The sequence below is a fragment of the Solea senegalensis genome, unplaced genomic scaffold, assembly GCF_019176455.1.
Source record: "Solea senegalensis isolate Sse05_10M unplaced genomic scaffold, IFAPA_SoseM_1 scf7180000017798, whole genome shotgun sequence".
Lineage (NCBI taxonomy): Eukaryota > Metazoa > Chordata > Actinopteri > Pleuronectiformes > Soleidae > Solea > Solea senegalensis.
Window position 1 is genome coordinate 17927 of NW_025322525.1, and position 26956 is coordinate 44882.

The 26956-nt window shown below is 42.7% G+C and overlaps 1 protein-coding gene across 4 annotated transcripts in view; it reads right to left on the reverse strand.

The window, feature by feature from the left end:
- The window catches only part of mob2a (MOB kinase activator 2a), a 59847-nt gene that overhangs the window by 13774 nt on the left and 19117 nt on the right, over positions 1 to 26956 (reverse strand). The window contains exon 1 of one of the 4 annotated variants that reach the window (XM_044018950.1): positions 21933 to 22390. The exons of 1 other annotated variant lie outside the window; for it this stretch is intronic. In XM_044018950.1, the coding sequence (XP_043874885.1) occupies positions 21933 to 21970 (38 nt within the window). In that variant the 5' untranslated portion in view covers positions 21971 to 22390. Of the gene's footprint in view, positions 1 to 1299; positions 1524 to 18617; positions 19194 to 21932; positions 22391 to 26956 lie in introns of those variants that run through there. 2 more of the 4 variants (XM_044018951.1, XM_044018949.1) reach the window with 2 other exon arrangements.

The following is a 26956-nucleotide window of genomic DNA, read 5'->3' on the forward strand; positions in this document are numbered from 1 at the left end:
TGCTTGAAAACACACCTGTCCCCAGACTTGAAAGATAAGTGGAAACTTCTCCAAAGCATTAACAATGATCTGTCCCCTAGAGGAACAACCTCATAACGACTTTCCTCACACAACACAAAAACACAGCATGTACGATAATGTAGAAAGGGGTTGTTTGTTTGCAATTACACTGATTTTCCATAGATTCATCTTGACTGGGGTTTCTTTGTATTTCTTTGACACACAACCTCCTTAGTGGGTCAAGAATTCTTAAGGTCTCATATCTGTTTGTTAATTTATGGTTTTTGACGACCACTAAAACACTCGTGGGGTGCAAACCTCTGCCAAGGCTGCTTGGTTTCCCAGTGTCAATAAACTCACAAAGTTTGCAACAATTGATTTAAAATAAAAACCAAACTTGAATCATATCTTCATGGTGCCAGAAAGTACATCCCCACAAGATTTCATCCAAGTGGACATTCACACACACACACTCTGCATTTACCTTCTCTCATTTGAACCTGAACCCTTACTAGTTAATGCCTAACCCTTAAGCTAACTATAATTAATATCTCCATTCAATTTCCTCATTAGGACTACTGGACAGTGTTATACCAGAAAAAAGGTCTTAAAGAGCTAACAAATACAAGCACATACATAATATTGAGCCTTTACTCTTAATTGTATGTTAAGTCTATTTGCTCAAATTTGAAGTTATCTTATCTAGCAGTATGTACAATTATTTGACCCTTAATATTTGATTTGCATCCCTTTATCTAAAGAAAATGTAGCCACGCACTTCACTCCTGTGATTTAGAAGAACCTCATTCTTCAAACCGGCGTCATAAATGATTTATCACACTGGATGAGAAGCCAGTGTCACGTTTCTCTTCCTCCTGTTGAGTCTTGTTACTGAGATCTACAGGAGGAGGGATGAGGAATCCAGACTACACGTCCCCATCACCAGCGGCTGCTAAACCACTGTGATCCCGGAATCAGCGGCTCCCGACACCGCTGTAATTACAGCTGAGAGGAGACAATTACCTTTCTCTCATGTCGACTGGAGTTAGGTACAGGACAACTGATTTACGTACAAGTTACTCAGGCGCGACATGGACACACTGTGTCTTCGCTTGGTACACTGTTATAAATGTGTCGACACGCTGGACGAGTTTTAGCTCAACAGCCAAACGTTTTTTTTACTCAGAGTATAGAACGCTGCGTTGGAGCAAAGTAAAAAAAACATAACATAAACAATATATAGCGCCATGTCTCTTGACAGACACCATATGCCAAGTTAAATACACGCTCGGTGTTTACCTTAGTACTTTTCCGACTGCTTGAAGAACCATTTTGCAACTTAGTCCGCTTCTGGAGTTTCTCTGTGAGTGCATGACCGTCTTGTCTCCGGAAAAAGAACAATAATCTCCGACCATAGTTTAAAACATGGAGATATAATGTCAGAAAATCTCGCTCCTTTACAGATAAGTCGGATGCGACGTCTAAGTCACGCTGTGGTTTGAGAAATGTGAGCCTGACTCGCAGTTGAGTGAAAAGAAAAAACTTTGAGAGGACCTGATTAAACAAGCCCCGCCTTCTATGTTAATTTGACCCAATCAGAGAAGGGGAGATGGCTAAGGTGGGCGGGTTGTCAGTCTTCCCATGTGGACGTAGAGCGCTTGTCTGCTGCAGTGTTGTTACAATGTAGCAACAGGTGGTCAGTCTGTAACTGTGCAGGACCACAATAAAGTGAACTAACCAAATGCTTCTACAGGTTATGTGGCTGCAGTCAGAGCAGGTTCACATGTGCACAACCTTTCAATGAGCATAAACTATTTGTAATACATCACTAATAGATATTTATTTATTATTTAAATATTATTCATCAGCTCATCAGTGTCGCAGCATCAATGTAGAATTCTTTCTTGTAGAATGCAACTACTCAGATTACAGACATTGCACAAATCCACAATTAAGACAAAACAACCCATCTCAAAACAAACACATACTGTCAAACTCCATCTGCTAATTAAAAGAAGAAGAGTTTGTGCAAAGTCTTGTTTTCATTTGTCTCAATGTGTAACTACACATTAATATATAATGAAACAAAAACAATCTAGAGAAAGTCCAAATCTCAAAGGTGGCAACTCAGTTTCTCACCATCAATTAAGTCAAAATCCTCCTGAATCCAGATGCAGATCAACACCAAAATAGAATCTAATACTTCCGTAGCCCATGCCCTAAACATCCCGAGAACATTTCAGCCGAATCCGGCCTCAGAACTCTGCAGTTAGAAGTGTGTGGAGTGACCTCTTTGGCTGTGAGAAACAATGCCAGGTTAAAACCCATCACGTATCCTGGGACTGTGGTGTGACATTCCTGCTGCCGATTGTGAACTTCACTTAGAGGTCTAACAATGACACTCAGGCAGCAGTCAGGCATGTTCAAACAGGACAGTCGGAGCTGAAGAAACAGTGACGGAATCAAACAAAGCCTGTGTGAGAGTCCGTCGGTACATTTCCATGCACACTTATGGTTGTAGCTTAGCCACAACGTTCAGGAGGACTACTGTCCTTTGCTGACCTATTTCTGTTTGCTAGTCTAGCACTATTCTGAGTCTTTCAATCATGAATTTGAAAGAATCTAATTCTTAAAAGCTCACAGAGCATAACATCTGTCTCCTTGTGAGTTCAAAAATGTTCCCAGGCCAGCTTAAGACTGACTTGGGTCCCACTGAAGGCTTAAATGCATTAGTAAGTTCACATTATTTGGTTCGTCTGAGAAATTCAATTTCGGACTAACATGTTCATGTGTGTTCTAAAAGCCCAGTTTGAGCCAGACTAACACAATAATTGTGTTGAACATATGTGTATATCTGGGGCAGGACTTTGCAAGAGGGACTATTTACAGCAAATCATTTTAACATCAAGCTGAATAACTCAAATAATATATTCAACAGGAGGAGATGAAGAGCGGAAAGAGGGAATCATGCATTTTCATGAGACAATTATTGCTACAGTTAAATGGAGCTCACACTTCCTCCCTCTAATTACTGCTTCTCAACATGTCGCATGTTCTTCTGTCGCTCTCTTCACACATTTCTCCTGTCGTGATTTGTTTTTTATTCACATCTCTCTCTCCACCTGTTTCCTTCTCTGGAATAATTTTTTTTTTGCCCCCTACTCAGACAAAACTTGTGACAAAGTGTGAGAAACACTGGACCACCTGGCTGCTGCAGCATGGACACACTAATCTGAGGGGACCTCTGTGTACACAGTGTGTATATGATTAGGGCCAAGTAGTCATGAGACGAAGATAAAAGAGACTGTGTGTACGTGTGAGAGAGGACTATGTGTGTATTTGTGCGAGTGTGTAATTTGCGTGTGTTAAGGTGTGTGTAGAGTCTGTAGACATGGCAATGGAGAATGTTCCCTGTGAACTGTTGAGTTCCCTGAGGCGCCGCATTGTTTATGCTAAAAACTCAGATGTGGTGTGAAGAAACCATATCAAAGAACGATAGGGACAGAGGGTCTGACAGACTCCTCTCTGCACCCGCAACGCACAGGAACTGATGGATATCCTGCTGACCACCCTATGGGAATACACACGGGTCTGGGGCTTGGTGGGTGGAGTCGAGTGATGCAGGGGCCCCAATGAGTGGCTCCTGCTGTGGTCAGCAGGGGTGAGGAGCAGGGTAGAGGGGAGTCTGACCAGAACAAGGCACTGACTTTCCCCCAACTGCTAAATATAGCAACACCCTGCCTGGACCACAAAGACTACAGAGTGCAGAAGGGACAGATAGCGTGAGCTGTGTGTGTGTGTGTGTGTGTGTGTGTGTGTGTGTGTACATGTCTTAAATAAGCTGTGTGGACCGATTGTCAAACAAACCTATCTTTGTGAGGACATTTTGGCTGGTCCACACAACTTTAACAGGCTTAAGTACTGGTTTTAGGGTTAGGGTTAAAATTAGAATTAGGTTTAGGTTAGGGTAAGGGGCTATGCATTATGTCTACGAGTATCCACACAAAGAACTCAAAACCAGCATGTGTGTGTGTGTATACTGCTACTGCTGGGAAGGGGATACAAGGACCTGTCGCTAGTTTATCATAGGACAAAACTTAACTATCAACAAGACACAGTGTCCTCTAGGAAAGCATATTCAAAATGGTTTAAGTACGTAAAAATCTTAGTTTAGTGTTAGTGCCTAAACTTTGAAGTCATACCTTCACTACAATCATACAAAGTTCAACAAAATCAAGCTGATATTTTTTTGGATTTAATTATATTTAATCTTCATTTTCAAATTCTCTCATACTCGTATAGTTTGTTATGTGCATACAGTATACCATGCAGCTGTAACTCAAACATGTTCCCGTTTTGGGATCCATGAAGTGTGTCATGTAATAGCATATGAATTGAAGCACAGTGCAATATTACTGTAATTGCTGATGCACATACTTTACTTGTGTTTCTTGAGATCACTGGAGAGAAAAGAGTTAGTAGTAATGGAAATCCTGGACACAAGGAACTTTCCATTAATTTGCTTGAAAGTACTGGATCCATGCAATCACATAGAAGGCATCCATTCAAGATCACTGGGGCTTGTCCATGGACCTCCTGGGCCACGACATTCACTGCAGTGTTAGTGTGTGGACAAAGTGTTTTAATGAATCAGGTGTGGAAGTTAAAGAGCAGCTGGCTTTTTGATTTAAGTGACCTTTCCATTGGTTTAACAAGTCACATGCAGTCACGCCTGTAGTTTGCTACAGGCCAACAGAGCAGGTGGTGACAGAGATGGTGCAAATGAGGTGCATAAGTTGGAACCCTCTTACATAACGTCTGACGTGGATGGAAACCAACAGCCACTTTCCATTGTCTGGCATACAAAGGTGGACCCTTTCTTCCCAGCTAACGTCACACTAATTTTCATTGCCACTACGCAGACATCACTCACCCACCACCCGCTCTCACTGAACAACCAGATGTTTCAAATGGGTGACTAGTGCATATATATGTCTGGCATTTGACAGGGAGCCCGTCATCCAAAAAATGTGTGCGGTGTTGAAACAACCCGACTCAAATTACATTTAATATATGCATGCCAATCAATCAGCCTTCATACGAAGCAACTCAATGTGCTTCACAGGATAAAAACAAAACAAGGAACATCCCCAACAACACACCAATCAGCAACGCCTACAAACAACCAAAATTAAAACATACTGCAAATGTAGAAGGGGAAAAAAACACAACAACCAAAAGTGAGGAAATGTTTTCAATGACTAAAACACGGCAGAAATAAGTACAATATATACATAAATAATAAACTAAATAAATAACACGTAATAGTAATACAGTGAACATCTTATAAAGCTAATAAAAGGGTATACCGATGAGGTAAAATGGATTAAAATATAAGAAAAGGTAAATAAAAAAGTTTGTTCCGTATAAATATAGATGCATACAATTCTCGATTATACAGACAATTAAAAAATGAAATTTGATCAACTAAACTTATTAAACACTTATTAAAAAAGAAGGGAGCAGAAGAAGGCAGTCATGGATGATACAATGATACACAAGTGAAGCTATAATAAGCACAATAAGTACAAAGTGCTCTGAGAGCACATACCTACACCACAATGTATCTCTATCTCGCAATGTTTAAGAAAACCATACATGTATCCACCTGTTTAATCTGATCCGTTTCAGAATTACATGTGATCTTCCTTGGGTCATGGTCCACCCCCCGTCACAAAATGTCATGGACAATTTAAGAGTAATCCCGCCAATGGTGCCAACAAATGGCCAACAGAAATAACCTCGTTGGTGGAGGCAGTAACTGATAAGACCAAGAGATAACGCAAGGTAAAAGAAAACCAGGTGTGGTGGAAAAATGCATGCAATTCGAATCATCACAGTGTTGACGTCACAACGCAACAGTTAGGGGGCAGTGACAAGAAATATGTGGAATTCATTTGTTAGGAACACAGGAACAAAGTCACTGCCAAGGTTATCCGTCCACTGATAGATGACATATGATATAGAGCTGCAAATAACGATTATTTTCTCAATTAAATGGGTAATCGTTCAGTCCATAAAATGGCAGAAAACTTTTGATCCGTGTTTGTCAAACCTGGAAATAATGAGGTTCACAAATGTCTTGTTTTTGTCCACAAACCAAAATGATTCACTTTGAATGATTTCTTTGTTATATGGAGCAAAGAAATGAAGAAAATATTCACATTTAAGAAGCTGAAACAATCAGAAATCTCATTTTAATCATGAAAAAAGCTTCAAACCGATTAATCAATTATCAAAATAGTTGACGATTCATTTAGCAATCGATTAATATGATACGTGGAGAGTTAAACTACAACAACAACCTAAATCTAGTTCATGTGGGTGGAACACTTTGGACAACACGTTTACTGCTCGGAGGAAAAAAAAAGATGGCTGGCTGGCACAACAGGTTGGGTCTGAAAGTCGGCCGACATTCCACCTATTTGAGACAAAGACAACACTGAATCCAGTCCAGCAGTAGATGAGTCACAAACGTAGCAGATGTGCCTTCGGGCTTGGCAACAGAACAGTCTCAGCCATGCCAGTGTGAATCTCCAGCCAATCACAGCTGAGATCAAAATGACAGACAGGTCAAGTGTCCAAACACAACTAAAATAAATTTAAAAAAAGAAAATGTCCTGCAAAACCTTGGCATTACATTCTGTGTGTGTGTGTGTGTGTGTTTAGGTAAGGTCTTAACTGTGAAAACAGTGCAGAATGAGGGTCTTTAGTGCCTGGGGATTTTCTATGGGCCCCAGTAAAGGTCAACAGGGCCAGGACACACTGCTCCCACTGAACCCTGAGACCTTTCCTGCACTGCCAAACTCTTCACTGAGACAAAAGATTTCTGTGTTTGCTGCCACAGGTAGAAAACGTAAATATAACAACAATGTCATATCTGCCTGCCACTCTGAAAATTAAAAAAGGGACTAATCTTAGAACAAGCAAATCAGTCAAAGTCGACTCCCAGAACCAACCTCACCTGTTTACCTTCCATGTATACACATCTCTACATGTGTTTGCGCTCTGTCAAACGGAGTGTGACATGTCAGCGTATTGTGAGTCTGCATGTGCATCCAAAGATTATACTCAATCAAGAAGTTTTTAACAGCGGACGAATTAATTACAGAGATCACCTTCACCTCAAAGCAAACAGAGCAGGTGATAACATTCCTTTACAACATTAAATAAAGAGTTCTTCAGATAAGGTTCAAGCTCAACATACATAGTGACCCAAATTGTGTTTCATAAGCTTGTTTTTCTGACTATAAAATTATTTATCTGGTTAAAAAAAAATATAGCTGCATATTAAACTTTTTACCATCAACATAATCCCACAGCATTTCATGCACCAATGTTAATGCAGTGAGGACCTAAAAAGAGCCAACCACTTGTTTCTACCCTTTTCCCTCCATTCCACCTTTAAAGCCCTGAAATCTTCTTTCTCTCTTGCACTTTTTCTCTCCTCTCTGGCTTCATCTCTCCTTTGCACTGCATTCCTGCAGGGGAAGGGCTGCATGTAAAGACATGCCTTTGCTCTCTGTGCACACAGCCTGGCTAAACAAAGAGGAGAAGAGGGACAAGGAGGAGAAAGAGAAACATCAAGAGTGACCCGAAGGAGGTCAAGAGCATGAGATTTAAGATGTATAGCCGTCATGTTGGTTTGACTTGGCTCTTCTTGTCTAGGAGGTGGACGTGTGGACATGAGCAAACATATTGGGGTTCAAACTTCATGCTCAATTTGACAGCAGCAATAAAACACGGGGACTATACTGGCCTGGCTGATTTCCACAACACTTCTAAGCCAATAAATTTACTTTGGATCCAGAAATGTTACCATACAATGGAGCAACTTGAATAAAAATTTGCAGGGAAGTAAGTATGTTTGAAAGACAGAAGGCCATGTTCTGACTAGTTTATGGCTGAGGGAAGAGAGGGATTTAGCAAGATGGATGAGATGAGAAATACCAGACTCACATCCAGACACTTGTAAATCACCATTCCCATGGATACTGCTCAGATTAGCCACCATTACATCAGCAGAAATCGGCCAAAATGGAATATGAATGGTGGACAGGGATGAAATGGGAGACAACTGCAGCCAAGGAGGAAGGAAGTGAGGATATAGGAGTAGTTAGGATTAGTTATATGAGAAGGGGTGAAAAGAGGGCACGAGAGGGAAGCAAAAAAACAGAGCAGAAAAAAAGGAGAGCAGATGATTGTAATAACAGAAGTTTTGGATAAGATTATGGGAGTGAAAGAGTTTGGCTCAATGTGGGAGGTTGTCAGAGCATGTCTTGCCCGCCCGCTACACTCCTCCCTGCATTCCTTAACAGGGGAGTCTCTCTATCATCCCATAATTCACCACCTGGCCAGTGAAACACCTGTCTTTCAAATGTAAGGTTGAAGACAATAACAAAGAGACCATGGGTTCAGTTGCAAGGTCAGCTATTAGGGATTAACCCGTGACATGGTGCTGCTGCATCACAGCCAGGATGTGACATTGTCCTCAGGTCTGCAGGTAATGGCCGAATGGTAATGTATGTCCTCTGAATGTCTGACTTCATCATCAGTGTCAAGAGCATGAACTGTGCAGAACCTGATGCCAGAGCAGTGAGAGAACTCAGCAGAACAAGGAAATGAGATGAGACAAGGATTTAAGTAACGCACACCACTGCAAATTTAAATGTACTGCTCTCACAATATAAGACTTTTACTTTACTTTTACACAGGTTAAGGTGTGTCCATGTGTTATATTATGTGCTTTGCTAAAGGAAACATAAAAGCTTCCCCAAGGCTACAACTGTTCCCAGAACTCTACTAAACCTCAGAAAGGGAAAAGAATGTGCCTTTTCTTTGAAAGATTGATAACCTCGGCACTGACGCTATAACACAAACACAGAAAAAAACAAAAACTGTTGATATCCAAACGTAGATAAAATTTAGAAAATGTCTGAACCAAAATAAAATAGGACCCAGACTACAGCTGCAGAGTAACACATCAGTGTGTACGGTGGTCTGGCTGCAGCTCTGGGCAAAAGAGAGAAGGAACATTCCATGTTGAAAACACACATACACACACAGACTCTAAAAGGTATGAAGTAGGTGTGAAAGCAGCACTGCCACCTGCTGGCAAAACATTTAAGTGCATGGAGCTTTCACATCAGATAGGTGATGGGTTGGAAAATGCATTTGAGTGCAGACATTGTTCCTTAGACGACGTTGCAGCTACAGTTTTCCACTCCACTTCTCCATTTCAGGTTTTATAATGAGTGTGTGTGTATTTTTGTGACACCTGAAACCAAACTATGACCCTGCTGACACTGTAGAGGCCACAATCCTTGGGACGACTGTAAAACTTAATGAGTTATTTTCCACTACTGCTGTTGAGGTTGACGATGGTGTAATATAAAAGATCATAAAATAATGTTAAGCGTGAAACTAAAGATACGTAGAGCAAATATAAAAGTAGTATTTCCACTAAAACCACTGAGGTGAGGTTCAGGGGCAAGTGCAGGGGAGTTGGTGACGTAAAAGAAGGGGTTTGAGGAAAAAAGGGGCAGAGCTGAGGTCAAACATGTGCTACTGTTTGCTCTGGAGGACAAGACGCAGTCTGTGTGCCGTGCATGAAAGAGTGGTAGATTAAGGTAGAGGAGAAACACAGTCATGGAATTTAAGGATAGATTAAGGAAGATGGGATTGGGGTAGCGCCCATGTTTACACAGGATGTGCGTATGCAGGGGCACAGCGTGATGGGGCTGGCTGAGGGGCTTTAGCGTTAACAGAGCTCTCTTTTCATGGGCAGCAAATAAACTAAATATATCGATGAATATATTAAAAAAATAAAAAGACAAGACCAGAGAGCAGTGCCAGCACGGACTAGGACAAAAACCCACACTTAAAGCTGAAGAAAGTGAATCATAGTCACTTTTGTATCCACAATTTGAATATCTGTTTGAACTTTGAGGGAATATTTCAAACTTGAACCTTAAAATCCCATATAAGTTCAAAATATACCACCGAGAAGTTTATCAGACTCTCTCAGTCCAGCAGAGGCCACTGTGAGTGCGGCTTGGTCCACTGCCATTTTGGCTCATCAGAAATTACATTTTGACAATTTGCTGTGATAATGGGCGACAAAAGAAAACGGAACCATCCTCTGATCGGACAATCCCAACATCAAAACATCTAAAAAAAACAGCGTGTGGATGCATTTCATGGTTCTCCACTATATGGCAAACAAGTCTGCTGACTCACACGTTAGCTTAGCTGTTATCTCCAGACAAGCAGTATGAGTGAACGACCAAAGGTGACAAATTAAGAGTAATAATAACAATATCATGTTTGTATGCATGTGTGGAAAATATCAGAATACCTTCAAAGCAATAGTGTGTCACCTAGTATTTGTTTGAACTGTATTTTTGCAAAAAGTTATCATTACAAACTACACACTCAACAAACACTGCTGCAAAGTTCAGCTTCAAAGTCAATCGGCCTGCTCTTGGGGAGATGGACACCACAAGACAGATCCATAGGGACGGTTAAGTCTTAAAAGCAAATGATGCAAAGCTAACGAGGAGGGCGTGGGGTTCACATGCACAAACACCCACAGACAGTTTGGGTGGCTTTCCGTTTCCTGCTGTAAGGCTGTGCATGCCTGCAATGCTCCAGCTCATTAACTCCTTAATGAGGGCATTTAGTCACAGGTTTCCTACTGAGGCAAATGTGGCTGCATTCAAATGATCACACTTCCATTAACACACGCAACTCGACGTGGACTTAAATTTGCATAAAGTTAAAGTTAAATATTTAGGCTGAAGTCATTTTTACTGATGGGAGTGAGTGACCAATCAGTGTCAAGGAGGCAGTTGATCACCGTGTTGACATGTTCAACATATCATTGACTCAAACAGCGTGTAATTTAAAGTGAGCGAGCCATGTGAAAAATGTTTAAAATATGTGCTCCATAAAGACAGGTATGCTAACAGCGCCACTCCAAAGACAGTGTAAAAATGATAATGACTTTCAAAGCAGCTAATAAGAACATGGCGTCTAAAGAGCACCAGTCGGATCATATTAGCCGACTTTGATCGTTTCTGGGTATATACATAACTCATGCTGTGAGTCAGCATTCCCTCGGACTGTGAGATGCAAAAAAATAACAGACAGACATGAGAGATAAAGGAGAGGTTTGGGGGTCCCCTTTTCCCAGGGGAAAAGGACTCGGCTTTCTGCATGAGCAGACGCTCATCACGAGTCAACTCCACCAGACAGCCTGGCATGTGAGCGAACAGCAAGACCGGAGTTTGATTTGTTAATTCTACCAGGCCAATGACCTGCTTGACCCTTAAGCACTGAGAACATGGACAAAAGTGAAAAGTTCCTGAGCTATACCCTCTTCTCATATACTGTACTTCATAGACACGGTCTTTCTGAGAAACCATTGTCCTTCTATTACTGATGTAAGGACAGGAGCATTATGCAGCAATCAGCTCGAGTGTGTTCTGCACAGTAGCCAATATATGAGAAAAAACCTTGCTGGAGTCGTCACAGCGGCAGAATGTCTGTGAGAGTCTGGCTTTAAAACAGCTGACTCACATCTGCTGCTCTGCTTATCGCAACAACCGCACGGTCACACAGCGAGAACAGGGACACAGCCAGTCCAACCACACACACACACACACACACACCGATTGGTGCAATTAAAAAATGCATTAGAACTGTTATCTTATTTTCTCTGAGTGAACAGTTCATAAGGTTCTTTGATGAAATACAGGGATGGTCCCAAAGCAAGATGTATCCATTGCGCTGATTTGTGGTTTAAGGGGTGTAACTCTGCCATATCAGAGTAATTCTGACTCAAAAATCCTAAAAACTAAAGAAAAAACAAAATTCACCGTCCAATGGCCATATGAGATCCCACCACAATCTGACAGAAGAGGAAACTCTGGTCCATTGTGTTAGTTTGATTAACAATGGGAGTGGATGAAGGCTTAGGAAGTGGTAACACCCAGGATTGAGCAAAGAAGCATGTGACTGACAGAGGTACACAGATTAAAAGACTAAAAAGCAAGCTGGTGGAAAATATGAGCAAATCAAGGTTTTAGTGCTCTCTGTAGCACGGCCTGGTGAGTGGACCTAGGTGTGTATTTTAACCTCTAATCGGCTTAGAGGTCTCTGTGTGTTTGTGTGCGTGTCTTCTGATCTCTTAAAAGGAGGATACTCGGAAAAGACATGATTTAATCAGCTGCACCACCTCTCATAGACTTCCACTCACAATAACTGGGGCACTGCCACCAAACAACAGCAGCTCAAAAACAAGTAAAGATAATGATAGTTAGCCCACACAGTAGTTCCTTAAACACAAAAAAACAGTGACAACACACTAGAGCTGTAGAATGATTCCCCCGACACCCAATGACCGGTTTCCTGGTAATTAACTATGACAGCAGATCATGTAGGGATGTCAGTAAATATCAGTCTCTGGGGCCTAATCAAGAGGACAAATACACAGTGTGTACGTGTCTGGCACGAGGTAAAAGCAGAGAGGTGTTGTTAGGTAAGACAACAACAACGTCACGTGTTTCTTTGTCATGACAGAGGAGAGGAAGGGGTGGACTGTGGAGGGGGGAAGCTGGGAGACAAAGAGACAAGGCAGCAAATGTTATGGAAATTCCTGGCCAAAGCCACGCATGTTTTGCTTTTCCTTGAGGGTATTGCTAATATGACAGTAAAAACCACAGCAGAGCCCTGCCCTTTGTCAGAGGCTGGCATGGGGGAAATATCAGAGCATGTCCAGTGTCAGTCTGCTGAGAACAAACACAATACTGTGGAGCCACACAAACTCAACGCAGGGACAACAATGGTATTATGTCTACATTTTTGTCTCATTAACAGATATGCTACCAAACAAAAGGCCTCGTATGCAGACGGTGCATCAATGAGCGACGGAAGGAAGTGGGCGGAGGCAGCTGCTGTCAGGGGGAGAAAATAAAAGAGAGATGGATAGAAAGGAGGCACATCAGAGGTCAAATCAATAGATGCCCTTGGTGCAGTTGCTGTTGCTGTTGCACAACGTCCTCTGCAGACACATCACTTCCTCAGGGAAAGGATAGGCTGAGGTTCGACGACTCCAACTCGATCTTTTTATGGGCAGATGAGATCAACAGCACACTATGAAGTTGAGCATGCGTGTGCCTGTGAGTCACCTCACAAGAGGATTCAGGTGTAAACAAGTGTCTGATTGGTTGAACGTAGAGGAGTAACTGGTAGCTGAGCTTATGCAGTGACATCATCCCTCCCGGGGGAAGGGGTTGCAAATGCGGTGTGAGCACATCTGTCTGCAAACACAAAACAACTCAACAACAGACGGAAAAGAACAACAGCAGCACCACAGCGAAAGAAGCAGGCCAGCTGAAAGCAGACAAAACATCCATGATGCAAAAGGGTATTTAAGGTTAGTCGGATGCTCTAGAATAGAGTGTAATAAATGATTCGGACGTCACCTCAGAACACAGTGGAGTCAGCATCCCCACATGCTCCACAGCCCGCTCGGATTAAATATAGTCTCACAAGTTCAGTTCAGTTCAGTGAGTGTGTGTGTGTCTCACACATCTGGCCATGATGTCAGAGGTATCATCCAGCTGTGCTTTAGATCTGAAATCTGCACATATTAAAATTTAAATTTTGTTGGCTATTTAAAAAACTTCCTGGTCTTCACTATCCTTGGTAACAGCGTCATGTCAGATGTTAGATAATTGAAACAAATGAGGGGGCACAGCTGCTCAAGGCACAGCAGCACAGAGGCAATTACACAGCTATGCAGGCCAGTGCGAGTGTGTGTTTTAGTTTGAGGGCAAATAAGGAAGCTTTACCTACGAACCAATGCCTTCCTCATTCAATTAGTCTGCACCAGACCCTCCCTCTCACTCTTGCCTGGGACAAACTCTATAAACAGGAAGTGAGGCGCCCAGGCACTTCCTGCCTCCAAAATATGCCTCTTGTTCCCAGAGGCAGCCTGGAGAAGCCAAGTGCTGCAACAACTACTATAACCAATTTTCCACCATCTCAGGCCCCTCCAGGGCATGTTTGTTTTGGTACTGAATTCTGTCTAACCCTTTTCCTGCCACCTGACCAACCATCCAACTCAGTCGAACACAATGAAGCCATTATCTACTTGCCAATTGGGCCACCAAGCAGCTGTAATGAGTTTTTCCATGCCTACAGGGGCACCTGCTGCCTCACACAGGCAACACTTGCTAGCGCGACAGTGCACACAACATTTGTCTGATGAGCAGATGTGTTTCCAGGACATTTGTGTGACTGATATTCGTATTTTAGACGTCAAGATCTCAGATGAAAAAACCCTTTAAGTTATATCAAGTGTTTTTTTAATTAGGTATGAGCATATAGCGCATGCTCAGCATTTAGGCCATGTAGGTCTGGTAAGTGCAAGGCCATCTCTTTCTCTTTCCCCCTGAGCCAGCGGGAACCAAGACTTGGTTCCCGCTGTGTTATGCAACTTGTCCTGTCCTGTGTATGTGGTCTGCCCTCTGCAGTGACCGCAGGGCAGGTGAAAGCAGAGAAGCACAGTTAGTCAAGTCAAGAATAACCATCTTGTTACATCAGCGCTGACCAGCCACCTGAGTGTAATTTTACACATGTCCTCATTGGATCAAGGAAAACAAACCGGCACCTCAGCCAGGTGAGTCCACGTTATCCATTATCGCCACGTGTCGACAGAGTGAAACATCTCGAGCTTGAAAAACAGAAACAGAGGAGGGGCCCTGTTTTCAGAGCCACTGAACCCAGCAGGTTGATTTTAGACTGAATGCCCCATTTCTTTGGTGGAGTAGTGAATGATAAACAAAAGCAAATAAATAAGAAACTGAAAGGGTGCAGTGTATTTCAACATTTAGGGAGGGTGGTTTCTGGTCAGGCACTGAATTAGGCATGTTTGCATAAGTGTAAAGTCACTTTAAAGTAATCATATTTTATATATAGAAACTTTAAAAAAGCTTTATGGAGGTTGCCATCATGTGCTACCATGTTTCTACAGTAGCCCAAATGCACAAACTAGCCAGAATCTGCATTTTAAAGCAGAAGGTTACTCCACAAATGAAAAGGAACATCTATTCTGGTATACGAAGGCCACTGTAGTTCACTGCCACATTTGGCAAAGGGGTGAGTGAGAGAGTCTCCATTAAAACTAACACGCTAGACTTTTAAGCCATTTAATTTTTTTTCCTAGAAAAGCATTATCAGCAAACCATTAAAACCTCATATAAACATTAAAAGCTTGACCTAGCCATCTAGAGAGACTCCTCAGCATTTCTGCACAGTTCTGTTAGCAAAGGACCCAACCAATACCTTCAGGCAAGATTTTAATACGGATAATGATTTCATGAGATTTATGGGCACTAAATGCAACTAATTCCCATTTTTAAACTAAACTTTCCTCAAACACTAATTCACTTCAGTGTGATCTGATTGACAGGCATGTGGAGGGAGTGTGAGGAGCTGAGGGGATGCAGAGCGGGGTGTGTTGTGTGGAGAAAGGTGTCCTTGTTGAGCTGCACTTGCTCGTCCCTGTGGAGGCAGCCAGGTCTGCCAAAGATGGCATAATGAGAGACCCATGGCAAACAGTATGGCCCATTCTGCTAACACAACACACCCACACTATGACAACACAATCAAAGCTATTGTTCCGCACAACACATTATAAAATGTACCCACATGATCCACCGCGAGCAAACATTGTACATGTGCTTTTGTCGCGTGACGGAGACCCCAGAGACACCGTGTGTGTGTGTGCGCTTTACAACAACTCATCACCAACAATGTATCCCAGGGGTAGAGAAACATTCAACCTCAACAGAGGACAATTGGATTTTTTGTTACATGCTGCAGTTGAACATGAAGAGATGATGACCGCAACTTCAACCTTTGATGTTACTGCTGGGTGAGAAAATACTGAAAAGGCACAAAAATTGACCCTGGATTCAACGCCAACTGCAGTGGATGCCCTAGGACTGAGGAAAACTTGTTTTTTATCATCTCATCAGGACCATATAAACACCTTTTTCAGTATCAATGATCCTCATGGCCTCATCCTAATGACACAAAATTTGATTACTGAGTCACTAGTTACAGTTAGAGGTAAGATGTGAATTGTGGTTAAGTTAAGGTTAGGTGTGTACATGTCTATAGAAGGCTATGAAGACAAATTTCATCTTTGTGAGAATATTTTGGGTGGTCCCCAACTCTAAAGGGCTTTTTGAAGGTTAAGACTTGGTTTTAGGGGTTAATAATGTGTTGGGGTTAGGGCTTGGTTACAGGTTAAGCATACAGAGAGACAATAGTGCATATAGGGACTATATTGAGGGGATGCAATGATGTCATGATCCTGACAGCTCAAAAGATTTAACTACAAGTTGTCACTATTTTGACCTTGAATTTCAAATAAAACACTGTAAAAACATTATAACAATTGATTTGTCATTCTACTCAATTGGTTACATATTAGTGGCAAGAGTTTTGCATTGGACCAGTGAGACTTGAATCCAAACCAGACTGGTTAAACAGTTAACCACATACACACAGCACAGACAATAGAATAAAATGGTGTCAAAACCTGTTACTATGTGTCAAACAATAACAACTGGTTTATCCCAAATTCCAGGAGTCCCTTCAAGGTCAAAAGCTTCACAGAGAAATATGCGATATTCAGTATATTTCTTAATTTTTTTTTCTCCATCAAACAATTTATATGAAACTAGACAAAGTTAAGAAATAGTTTAAAATGTGTGGAAACATGTTTTAACGCTTTCCTTTCAAAATTAAAAAAACTAAATCTGATATTTTACTTTCTCAGCAATAACAGCAATTTTATAACAGCAATTTTTACCTAAAATGTCAACTTATTGCTTTAAAAACTTATTGCTTTTAAATGTTCTGTATTCCTGTGATATGATGCATCATCCAGTACTTATTTACCCAAAGACTTTGCTCCCAACTGTGAAAACACTTAAGGTAATTTCCATTTTATTTTACTTTACATTATATGCTGACAGACTGCCCAATCACCCCATTACACACAGGATGATCAACATCAGAGCCGACACTGTTAGACGTTGTTCTGGCAGGCACTTTCTGCTTCACACAATGCTACTGTTGAAAGCTGAAACACCAGAGCCCAGAGGCAGGAGGGCTGGCCCAGGAAGAGAACAAGGACCTGTTGGGATGGGTGTGCCTCCAAAAACACACATCAATCAAGCCATATAGCATCACCGCTGAGATGTCTGATTGGCTGATGGAGATCCAAAGGGAGAAGAAATGCTAAAAATAGATGTGACGGCCCATTTTGGCTTAATGAGCTCATGAGACATCATTGCGTTTCCCGGGTCCCACCCCTGCCTTGATCATGGACATAAGCACTTCTGGCACAAGCACTGCCTTCTCAAGGCTTTCATCAACATTATAAAGCACATACAGTGCCTCACAGATACACGACACACACTAACCCAAACGGCAGGCCGTTATTCATGCTTAGCGCAGCAGTGAAGTGTAAACAGGGTTCTGAATGAAGCTTAATCTAATCCAGCTGTGCTGTGTGCGTCTGCGTTAAAGCTACAATTTTATCCTCACCATCAAAATGCTCCTTAGAGAACTAGAAAGTTATATTTAGACTTTATACAGCAGTTAAGGCAGGCTCAGGCTGGCTAACCCCACAACCACAAGAGAGAGGAACCAGATCCTTTTCTGCTCCTAGCGCCAAAGGACCAAAGCTAAATAATCTTATCCCTTCTCTAAAACACAATAACCAGCTGTATAAGAGCGAGCAAGTTCACAGAATTTAAAACTACTGGCAGAGAGGCTCTCCAAAATGTAAGTGGCACCAAGTCAAACTGTAGGGGACCAAACAGAAGGTAAATTCAGAGAAAAGAGCACAGTCTCTCAAGTCCAGAGTCCCACAAACAACAAAACTGGCAAGAGGGGGGAAAAAACACATCTTTGACCTCTAGTAAAGGAACTCTGTGTCCGAACAAACAGTGTTGCAAAGCCAAACACAGGAGGAAGAGCTGGGCAAGCCTGACTGATTATCTGCCTTCTGGCCGCATGCCATTTCATTCCAACTACCATCCCAACAAACCCTGCAACCAGTAAAGCCTAACACTTCACCTTCAGTGAGCTATAGGAGACTGGCCATGTTCCACCGCTGTCCCTCTCTCCTCAGCTCCCTCCCTCCCTTCCTCTGTCCTCCTCCTCCTCCCCCTCCCACAAGTCAAGACAACCCGTGTGTCTGACTACAGCAGAATCTTTGCCGGCTACAGCAGCACTGTCCTCAAATGTCTCCTCAAAACCGCAGCGGTATCACAGTGAGACTGAATGGGCAGGACAAGACGGGGGGAAGGAGGGAGGGATCAGACAGAGAAGTTAGTGAAAGTCTGAAAATATACAGTGCGGTTAAGAGTGCTGAGAAGCCAAGTATGACAATAACAACAACAACAACAACAGTAAAGAGGAAGGGTCAAGAAAGAAAATGAGCAGAACAAAACGGTGACGCATTTAACTACCTATAGAAGAAGCAGTCGCAGCAAACCAGAACCCCCATCCAGCTGGTGATGAAGCAGAGCCAGGGTGATGAAGCTCTGATCCACAGCCCCCTCTCCTCTATTACACCTCCCTCTCTGCGATCCTCTCTTGCAAGCTCGTCTTCAGGTGCACAGGGACAGCAGCCCCCAGCTTCAGCATAGCACCCGGCTCCAAAAACTGCCTCCGACTTTACGACAGGTCATGCAGAGCGGACAAATATATGCGTGTGGGCCTTTCAGCCACACAAATAAACTTTATAAACAAGAAAAATAATATTTACAATACCACGCACACTTCCCTGAGCATGTTTCTCTTTCTCTCTCCCTGCCAAGGACTGCAACTACCTACCTCACTTTCACACTCTTGTCCTTGCTCGTTCTCGCTCGTTCTCGCTCCCTCTCTCTCTCTCTCTCTCACCCTCCCTCTCTATGTCTCTCTCTCTCCCCCTCTCTCCTTCGCTCGTTGGCTTCCACTTGAAAGGCGGGAAGATTAGCTTGGCAAATGGAGTCCCATAAACAAACTGCTGACTGCTGGGCAGCACAGGGTGGACTGCAGCGAGAGATGGACAGAGACACGGCAAGACCCAGAGAGAGAGAGAGAGAGAGAGAGAGGAAGCAATCTCAGCCATCTGTATACATACAAAACAAGTTCTCAACATCCAATCTCCATAAACACCAAACACATTCTCTGTTTACTAAATATTCAAACTCCTGTCAGACCTCTCTGGAAAGTTAATCATTGCAGCAGGTCGACAGCCAGTGATATGTAACTGAGCAATAACTGCAGATGGACAACTTATGTCAATACTGAGGAGGGAGTAAATGTGAATAACCCAGGACGTCGTTTTCCTCACACACACCGTAAGCATGACTCTTCATTCACACAAATGATGCAGCGGTATGGAATGGGAGGGGCTAGTGCGGAGGCAAGCCCCCAGGACGTGCGCCAATCACTGCAGAGCACACGGAGATTATGGTGTGGGCAACTAAGGTGAAGGACACAAAGTGAATTATGGATCTAATTCCATATCACTCTCTCTTCCTTGCGTCCCTCGATAAGAGCGATCACTCTCTTTTGCTTCCCACTGGTTACAGATCAAAACACACAGACGGTGACAAACACAGTAAAAGGACTGCGGCGGTCAGCCGGAGGACCATGTGATGATTCTGCCACTGAATGCTGCCTCATCAGAAACGAACCTAAGATTAACCATGACCATGAGAACGTCAGCCACTGAATCCTGATGTTCGAAGTCAAACAGATCGACTCGAACCACTCCGCTGCTCAGAGAGAACAAAACACTGTGTCTGCCAAGACAAAGGCAGAGGAGACAGTCACCTTCACAAGACGGCGGTGATGTAACAACTGCGGGGGGATGCTTCTGCTCTTTTTTCTATCAGCGAATCATCGAATGAGCCCCGGACACAGCCAGTGTGGTGGGTTTAACAGTAACCATCACTTTCACCTGACATTTCTGCTACTTTGCAAAGACACAGTACGTCACTGAACTCCCTCTCCACCACGTCCATCTGTTCCTATTCTTTTGTATATGAAAGAAAAAAAAGATGACAAAGAACAACAGTAGTCTGGCAGAGAAGCAGTTTTTACAGACAATGACGTCATTGCTCCTCCTGCTCCTCCACCATCTCCTACTCCTCCCAGGAGACCTGTCACCAGGAGCTGCAGCTAACACGCTTCCTCTTTCACTGTTGAATAACCTCCACCACCTCTCACCTGCACACAATTAATGTGAATGCAACAGAGTATAGAGAGGTGGATAGGAAACGCACCCCTTCCTAAATTAAACGAAAAAAGGAGAGTAGGGGTAGGCGGTGATCACATTTTCAGCTGTGCGATAGAGAGGCCGTTTGGTGCTCATTAGCTCCCTTTGTGCTTTCAATACCTCAGAGTGAGGAGGTGGTTCTGTGTGCGTCAGGTGCAGCGGAAGGCCATGTGCCCGATAACAAGGCAAGTGGGAAAAGGAGTGCCACAGAAAAAAAAATGGAAGAAACGAAACTGGCATTAAATCAACTGTCACTTTCAACAATATCAGCAACTTCTGCTGGGTGTGTGTGTGTATACACTTCCTCAAACTTTTGGGTCTTATCATGAAATCCAGGCGAACAATAAAAGCAAGACATCCGGTGCAACAGTTACACAGGATGACTGTGGGAAAGCAGTGGCACTCGAGTTTTTTTGTTTTTTGTTTGTTTAAACTTGTGACCGTGGAAGAGAGACCTGGTTTTCTGGAGAATGTATCGCAAATCTTAACCAAATTGTCAAAAATGTTTTAAAAGAAAATGTGCATTGTGTGTTTGTTTCCATCCACTCCCACCAAAGAGGGATAAGAAGACAAAACTTGATGTGAATGCAAAGCACCAAGCAAGCAGATACACGTTTGATTCTTCTTGCACCAAGTCAAAGGAACGTTGTGGTTTCTCGTACATTGTTTCCCCAGCAAAGCATAGATAGATAGATAGATAGATAGATAGATAGATAGATAGATAGATAGATAGATAGATAGTTAGATAAACATTGGATAGGGGGAAAGACCCAACTCGTGACCCGGTTAAGAAACACCAGGATATGAATAGGGGCTGCTGCAATCATGTCAAGGGAAAGTGGGTTAAGGGAAGAGAACACATTGTGCACATCATTCACAATGCAACACACAAAAAAAGCATGCTAAGTTGCTAGGAGATGGGACCCAAAGATGGGGCATTTCACTGGAGGCAAGAAAAACAGGGTAAAGGGAGAAATAGGTTTTTTGTTGGGTATTTTTACCTAATGGAAGCAGGAAGACAAAAAGAAAGCCCACCCCTCTCCCTCTCCTTCAGAGCAAGACAGACTGGTTTCTCTGAATCAAAATGAATAAGTGAACTCCACGTGGGTGCCACTCCGGTGAAATCTGATCACCCATCAAAAGAAAACGATACTGCATCAATCTCTTACTATTCTTCAAGAGATCAGAGGGTTTTCTTTTTGATAACACTAACCTGTCATCATAAACTGAACAGAGAAAAGTTCACCATTTCCTTGTGATTGTACACTACACGCAGACACAAAAGACCGGAATATGAGCACAATAGGGAATAGCCACTGTACTGCAGCTGTTATTGCAGTTAAAGTCTCCTAAAGCGACACAGGGAAATACAAGAAAGCACAATATAAATGAAGGCTGCACTGTATGCATGAATGGAAATATCAAAGTGAAGTGATTTTTTTTTTAGCAGGATGTGGAAAAACGTGCCGTGCTCCTCCAGCATATGCATATCACATGAATAACTTCCTCTTACCTATTTAATGTATAGGACCCGTTCCGTTTAAACCTCATCCTGGACCACAGGAAGCGGATGAAGAAATCCAGAATTGACGGTTTTTTTCAGCTTTTTGTCGCACCTCGAAAGAACCGAACCCCGTCGTAAGTGTGTGTGTGTGTGCGTGTGTGACTCTCTCTTTCTTTCCCTCTGCAGGAGAAACAAACGCGGAACAATACGGAGTTGCTCTCTCACTCCTCCAACACCTTTCCCTTTATCTGTCTATCGTTTCCTCCCAGACCTCCTCCTCCTTCCCCCCCCACTCGCTTTTTAGTTTCTTTGGAGCAGGGTGGACGAGTCCTCACACACTGCAGGCGTTTCGGTTCAAACGGAAAACAGAGGTCGTATCAGTGTTTAGCGATCGAACTTAAAATCCACAGATATTAACACGGAGTCTGGTTGAGAGGCTCGCTGAGTCGGCTTTGTGTCAGGAGCTTCGCTGACGTAAACACCACGTTTTTGTTTTTTTTATCGCTGCTCATCAGAAAAAAAACCACCCAGATGAAACTTGAACCTTTTCTGTGAAAATGTCCTTTTACATCTCCTCCTCCGGCTCCAATCGGCGACATAAAACCGAACTAGAGCCAACGTTTAAAACACAAAAACATGTCTAGAAATAAATCCGGTCCCAATGTGGAGATGGTTATCGATGTGAGACAGCTTCTCTTTTTCCATTCACGGTTCTGTTGTGTGGAGTCTCATGTTTCACCCTTTCCTATCTGGAGCTATACATAGATTCACACACGCACATTTGTATTCCTCCATAGGCTGAACACAAACCAGACTCCACCACCCCAACACTGCTGCTGTCAACGCCTGAAGGGTGAGACAGATTTAAGGCTAAGAATAGGGCTGAGTATCCATTAATGCCATTCAAATCCAAGTAGCCCTCTGCAAAGCTACTGTGCAGCAACGAGCAACGGGACAATGTACAAAACTACTGTGCATCACTCACTAGGAGCGGACTGTGTTGAATTTACTTTATCAGAATAATACATCATTACAACTTTACATAAGTCACATAAACATGCTTTGCATACAGACCTAGGGCCACAGGGGAGAACCTGTATATTTGCATGTCATTCCTGGACCTCATCAATTATAAGGATTTTATTTAAGAATCTTCTTTTTCACTTTTTAATGTTCACAAAGTCTGCATCACTCGTTCATATCGGGGGGAAATTTTAAAAGGACGCAGAATGATTTAAGTGTCAAAAGCATCGACAAAATGTACATTTATTATGGCAAACTCATGATGATGATGAAATAGGGGTAGTGGCTATCAGTTTGACCTATTACTGATACACCTCTGGACTTATCAGTAAAATAAGTCCATCCATCCATCTACTACCACTTTATCCTCCACATAAGGGTTATGAAGGGTGCTGTGTCGATCTCAGCTGACATAAGGCGAAAGATCACCAGTCCATCACAACAGCCATTCACTCTCACATTCACACCTACGGTCAATTTAGAGTGTTCAATTTACCCAATCCCCAAATCTGTACATATTTGGACTGTGGAAGGAAACCGCAGAACCCGGAGAAAACCACGCGCACACATCGGGAGGTTGTGTGTTGCAACTAATGGAGGAGAAAACCTGAGCAAACAATCATAACACCTCAACACAGCGGATGGCAAATTCATTAAGAAAGACAAGGCTGTTTGTTGACTCTGTAAAAAGGTAGCCACTGTACAGGAAGAGAAGCAGGAGCTCCACAGAGGAGAGACTAAAAAAATGATTGCATCACCAGATGGAACATCACATATGACTTGATATGTTGTGTATCTAAACAACAAGCAGCAGTTGTCAAAGCTGTCACATTTAAGAAGAAATCTCCTCGGGGATAGTTTATCACACGAGATAACGGAAAACGAGACAGACAGACAGTCACGGTGAGTGTGCGCAAGACGGAGAAAGGGCAGCTGCCCAGGGTGTGATGAGGATCCTGTTTGGGGACCTGATCAAATCGAGTCACTGAGGCAGCTTGGAGAAGCAAGCCTACGCAACATTTTCCACTATACAGTTCTAGTACGACTACAGGGTTTGGTATCAGGCATGTCGTTTTCCATTAATATATAGTACCTTCTCAATGTGGGCTGAGTCGTCACAGAAGCAGCAGGTACCAGGTACGATCCCTAATGGAAAAGCAAAAAAACCAGGTAGAGCCGAGCTGAGTTGTGCTGTGCTAGAACTGTAAAGGGGAAAAGCACCAATAGCATTATTTGGTGAAGAGACACAGGTTGCACAATGTATCTGCAAGTCTCAAAACTGGTTCATAAATATCTCTGTGTGCCAGGGACACCTGATTGCATGTTCTCTTCCACAGGTAATTCTAAATTATATACTAGTTTGAAATTGATTTTAGGAATATCAGGAGGTCAACCTGTAGTCACCACCCAAAGAACAAGAACAAAAAGGACCAGCTCAGTCTGAGTGGCCTGTGAGTCATTTCCATACTAAGCAGCATAATCTCTGACAAACACAGTGGAAATTGACAATAAAAAGGAACTGCAAGTTAAAATTTGGGGAAACGAGCAGACACACAGGTGACACTGGAATGACTTCACAATGACAAGTGTGATCTTTATCACCTTCCTTACAAGTGTGTATTCATGCCCTTGGGCAAGGAAGGCTTTGTGTGTGAGCTGTTGTTTTGTTACATTTAAATTTATACTGTAAGTAAAAGGCTGCTAGTAGAGTTGGAGCGAAGAAAAGACTCACGGGTGGATGGATGTGGTTTACCTGCAAAGACTGAAAAATGCTGAAAAATGGAAAAAGCAGATGTGCCTTTCTTACAGGCAGTTTGGGAAGCTTTGGGAAGGAAAAGAACATCATCATATTAAACTGACTTGAAGGCAAAAAATAAAAATAAATCTTTACACTAACACAAAATGCCTCATTAACTTTTGCGTGTAGGTCTTGAGGGAAAAGGCAGGAAGATGACTAAATGACAAATCCAGGCAAGTGGTGAGCATTCGGGATTATTCAGCATTACATCACAGCAGTGTGGTGCAGTGTCCATGTACGTAGACGTCAGTGAGTGCATGATTCCTCTACTCCCACAAAAAGCACTCAGGGTTGCTTTCAATGGCTCCAAGCTCATTTATTACTATAAGAGCAGCCTGGCACCAGAACTGCTGATCAATTGCACCACTGCTGCTGCTGCTGCTGCTGCTGCTGCTGCTGCTGCTGCTGCTGCTGCTGCTGCTGATGCGGCTCAGTCACTCACTGCAGAGTTCCAGCAGCCGCTGATGTGAAGGAGGAAGAGGAGGAAGACAACAGGACCAAGGGAGATTTACCAGAAGACGTTGGCGAGTATGTATGTGAGCGATTTAAGAAGCTTTGAGTTTAAAAAACAAGGGGACTGCACACCAGAGGCACAATTAGCCTATTGATGAGCTTTATTGATAAACTTCAAAACAACCCCCCACCCGCCCCCTTCAGTCCCAATTCATTCCTCCTTCCTGCTCTTATTCATCGCCTACACTCTTAACTACCCTCGTTTAATTGCTCCCTTCGCAGCCCCTTCATTAAGCTAATTTGCGCTTTCTTGCTTCTTTCGCAATCCTCATTTCTATTCGAGTCTGTTTTCCATGCATACCTCCCTCACATCATGAATCCCCCTTTTTACCCGCCGACCCAGTGCCTCCCCACATTCTTCTTCCTGGTGCATGTTGCGTAAGAATGACGGGAACTGAAAGCGCATGTCCATGCATATCAGAGTCAGCGCATGTTGTCTTTACTTTGGCATCTACTCAAAAAGCTTCAGATCTCTTTCTGGAGGCAATCATATTACGAACAAAATTTTTTTTTAAAACATAAACCTCTTTTTTTTTTTTTTCTGCCCTGTTCTCAATGTCAGGGACGCTTCCAAAAAAAACAGTCATCACTGGCTGCGGCTGAGCAATATCCCTGGACCCTCCACTCCTACACACGCTTTCCAGGAATACATCGCCCTGAGTCATAGGACCGCACTGCACACACAAACACAAATATAGATGCACACACACACACACACACACTCCCTCTCTCACACAACAGTGGCTCCAGAGTGCATGTATGAGAGGAGACGCCAGCTTTAGTGAGACGTGTCACTGCAGACAGAGGTGATACTGACACAAAACACTCTCACACAGACTCACAAATACACACACACAACCAGGCCTGCTATTGATTAGTCATGGGGTGACATATAAACTTTCTGTTAAGATTATCCTGACCAAAGTAATTGTGGTTTGACAATATTATTGCAATCATTTGAAAGATAGTTTTTTAAAAGCTTAGGGATACAAAAGAAACAGATTAACTCATATTACAAAGACTGTCCAATTGTGTCACAAAATTATGGAAGAGTTGAAAAACAAGAATCTTAAATAAGCTCAAATATTGTAATATCATATACTGTTATTATTGAATATTAATACAAAACACTGTATTCACACGTTTCCTGCAACTTCATATTCAGGGTTTTGCAGCCATGACACAGGCATGTACTGTTTGTTACACAAGGAGGTGCAATCTGAATATTTTACAGCACACACACAAACAAACACAGACACACACTGGGCACAGTTTGTGGTATAGTATGTAAGCTGGGCCCAGAATGAAAGGGCCTATATATAACATAAGGCAGGCAGCGTGACTCCAGGAGCCGGTCAGTCTGTGAGTCTATCTTCCACATACAGCCTGTTCTTTAGTGAGGAGAGGACACTACACTAACTGTAAGTCACCTTTGACAGTCTATGCTGATAGGATTCTAATCACCACAAAGCAATGGTCCCTTTCCACTGACACCGTCCTCTTTAAAAGGTCCAGATCGTAAGAATTAGTGACATTTAGATCGATTCATGAATAGATTGTCATTGCATTAAAAACAACAAAACTTTGTTCAGCAGCAATTCACACCATATAGTAGGGCATTAATGACTTCTCATTCTTTCAGATCGACTTATCCGTCAATAAAGTCGAGTCAACAACTGACATAGGGAAATAACTGCTT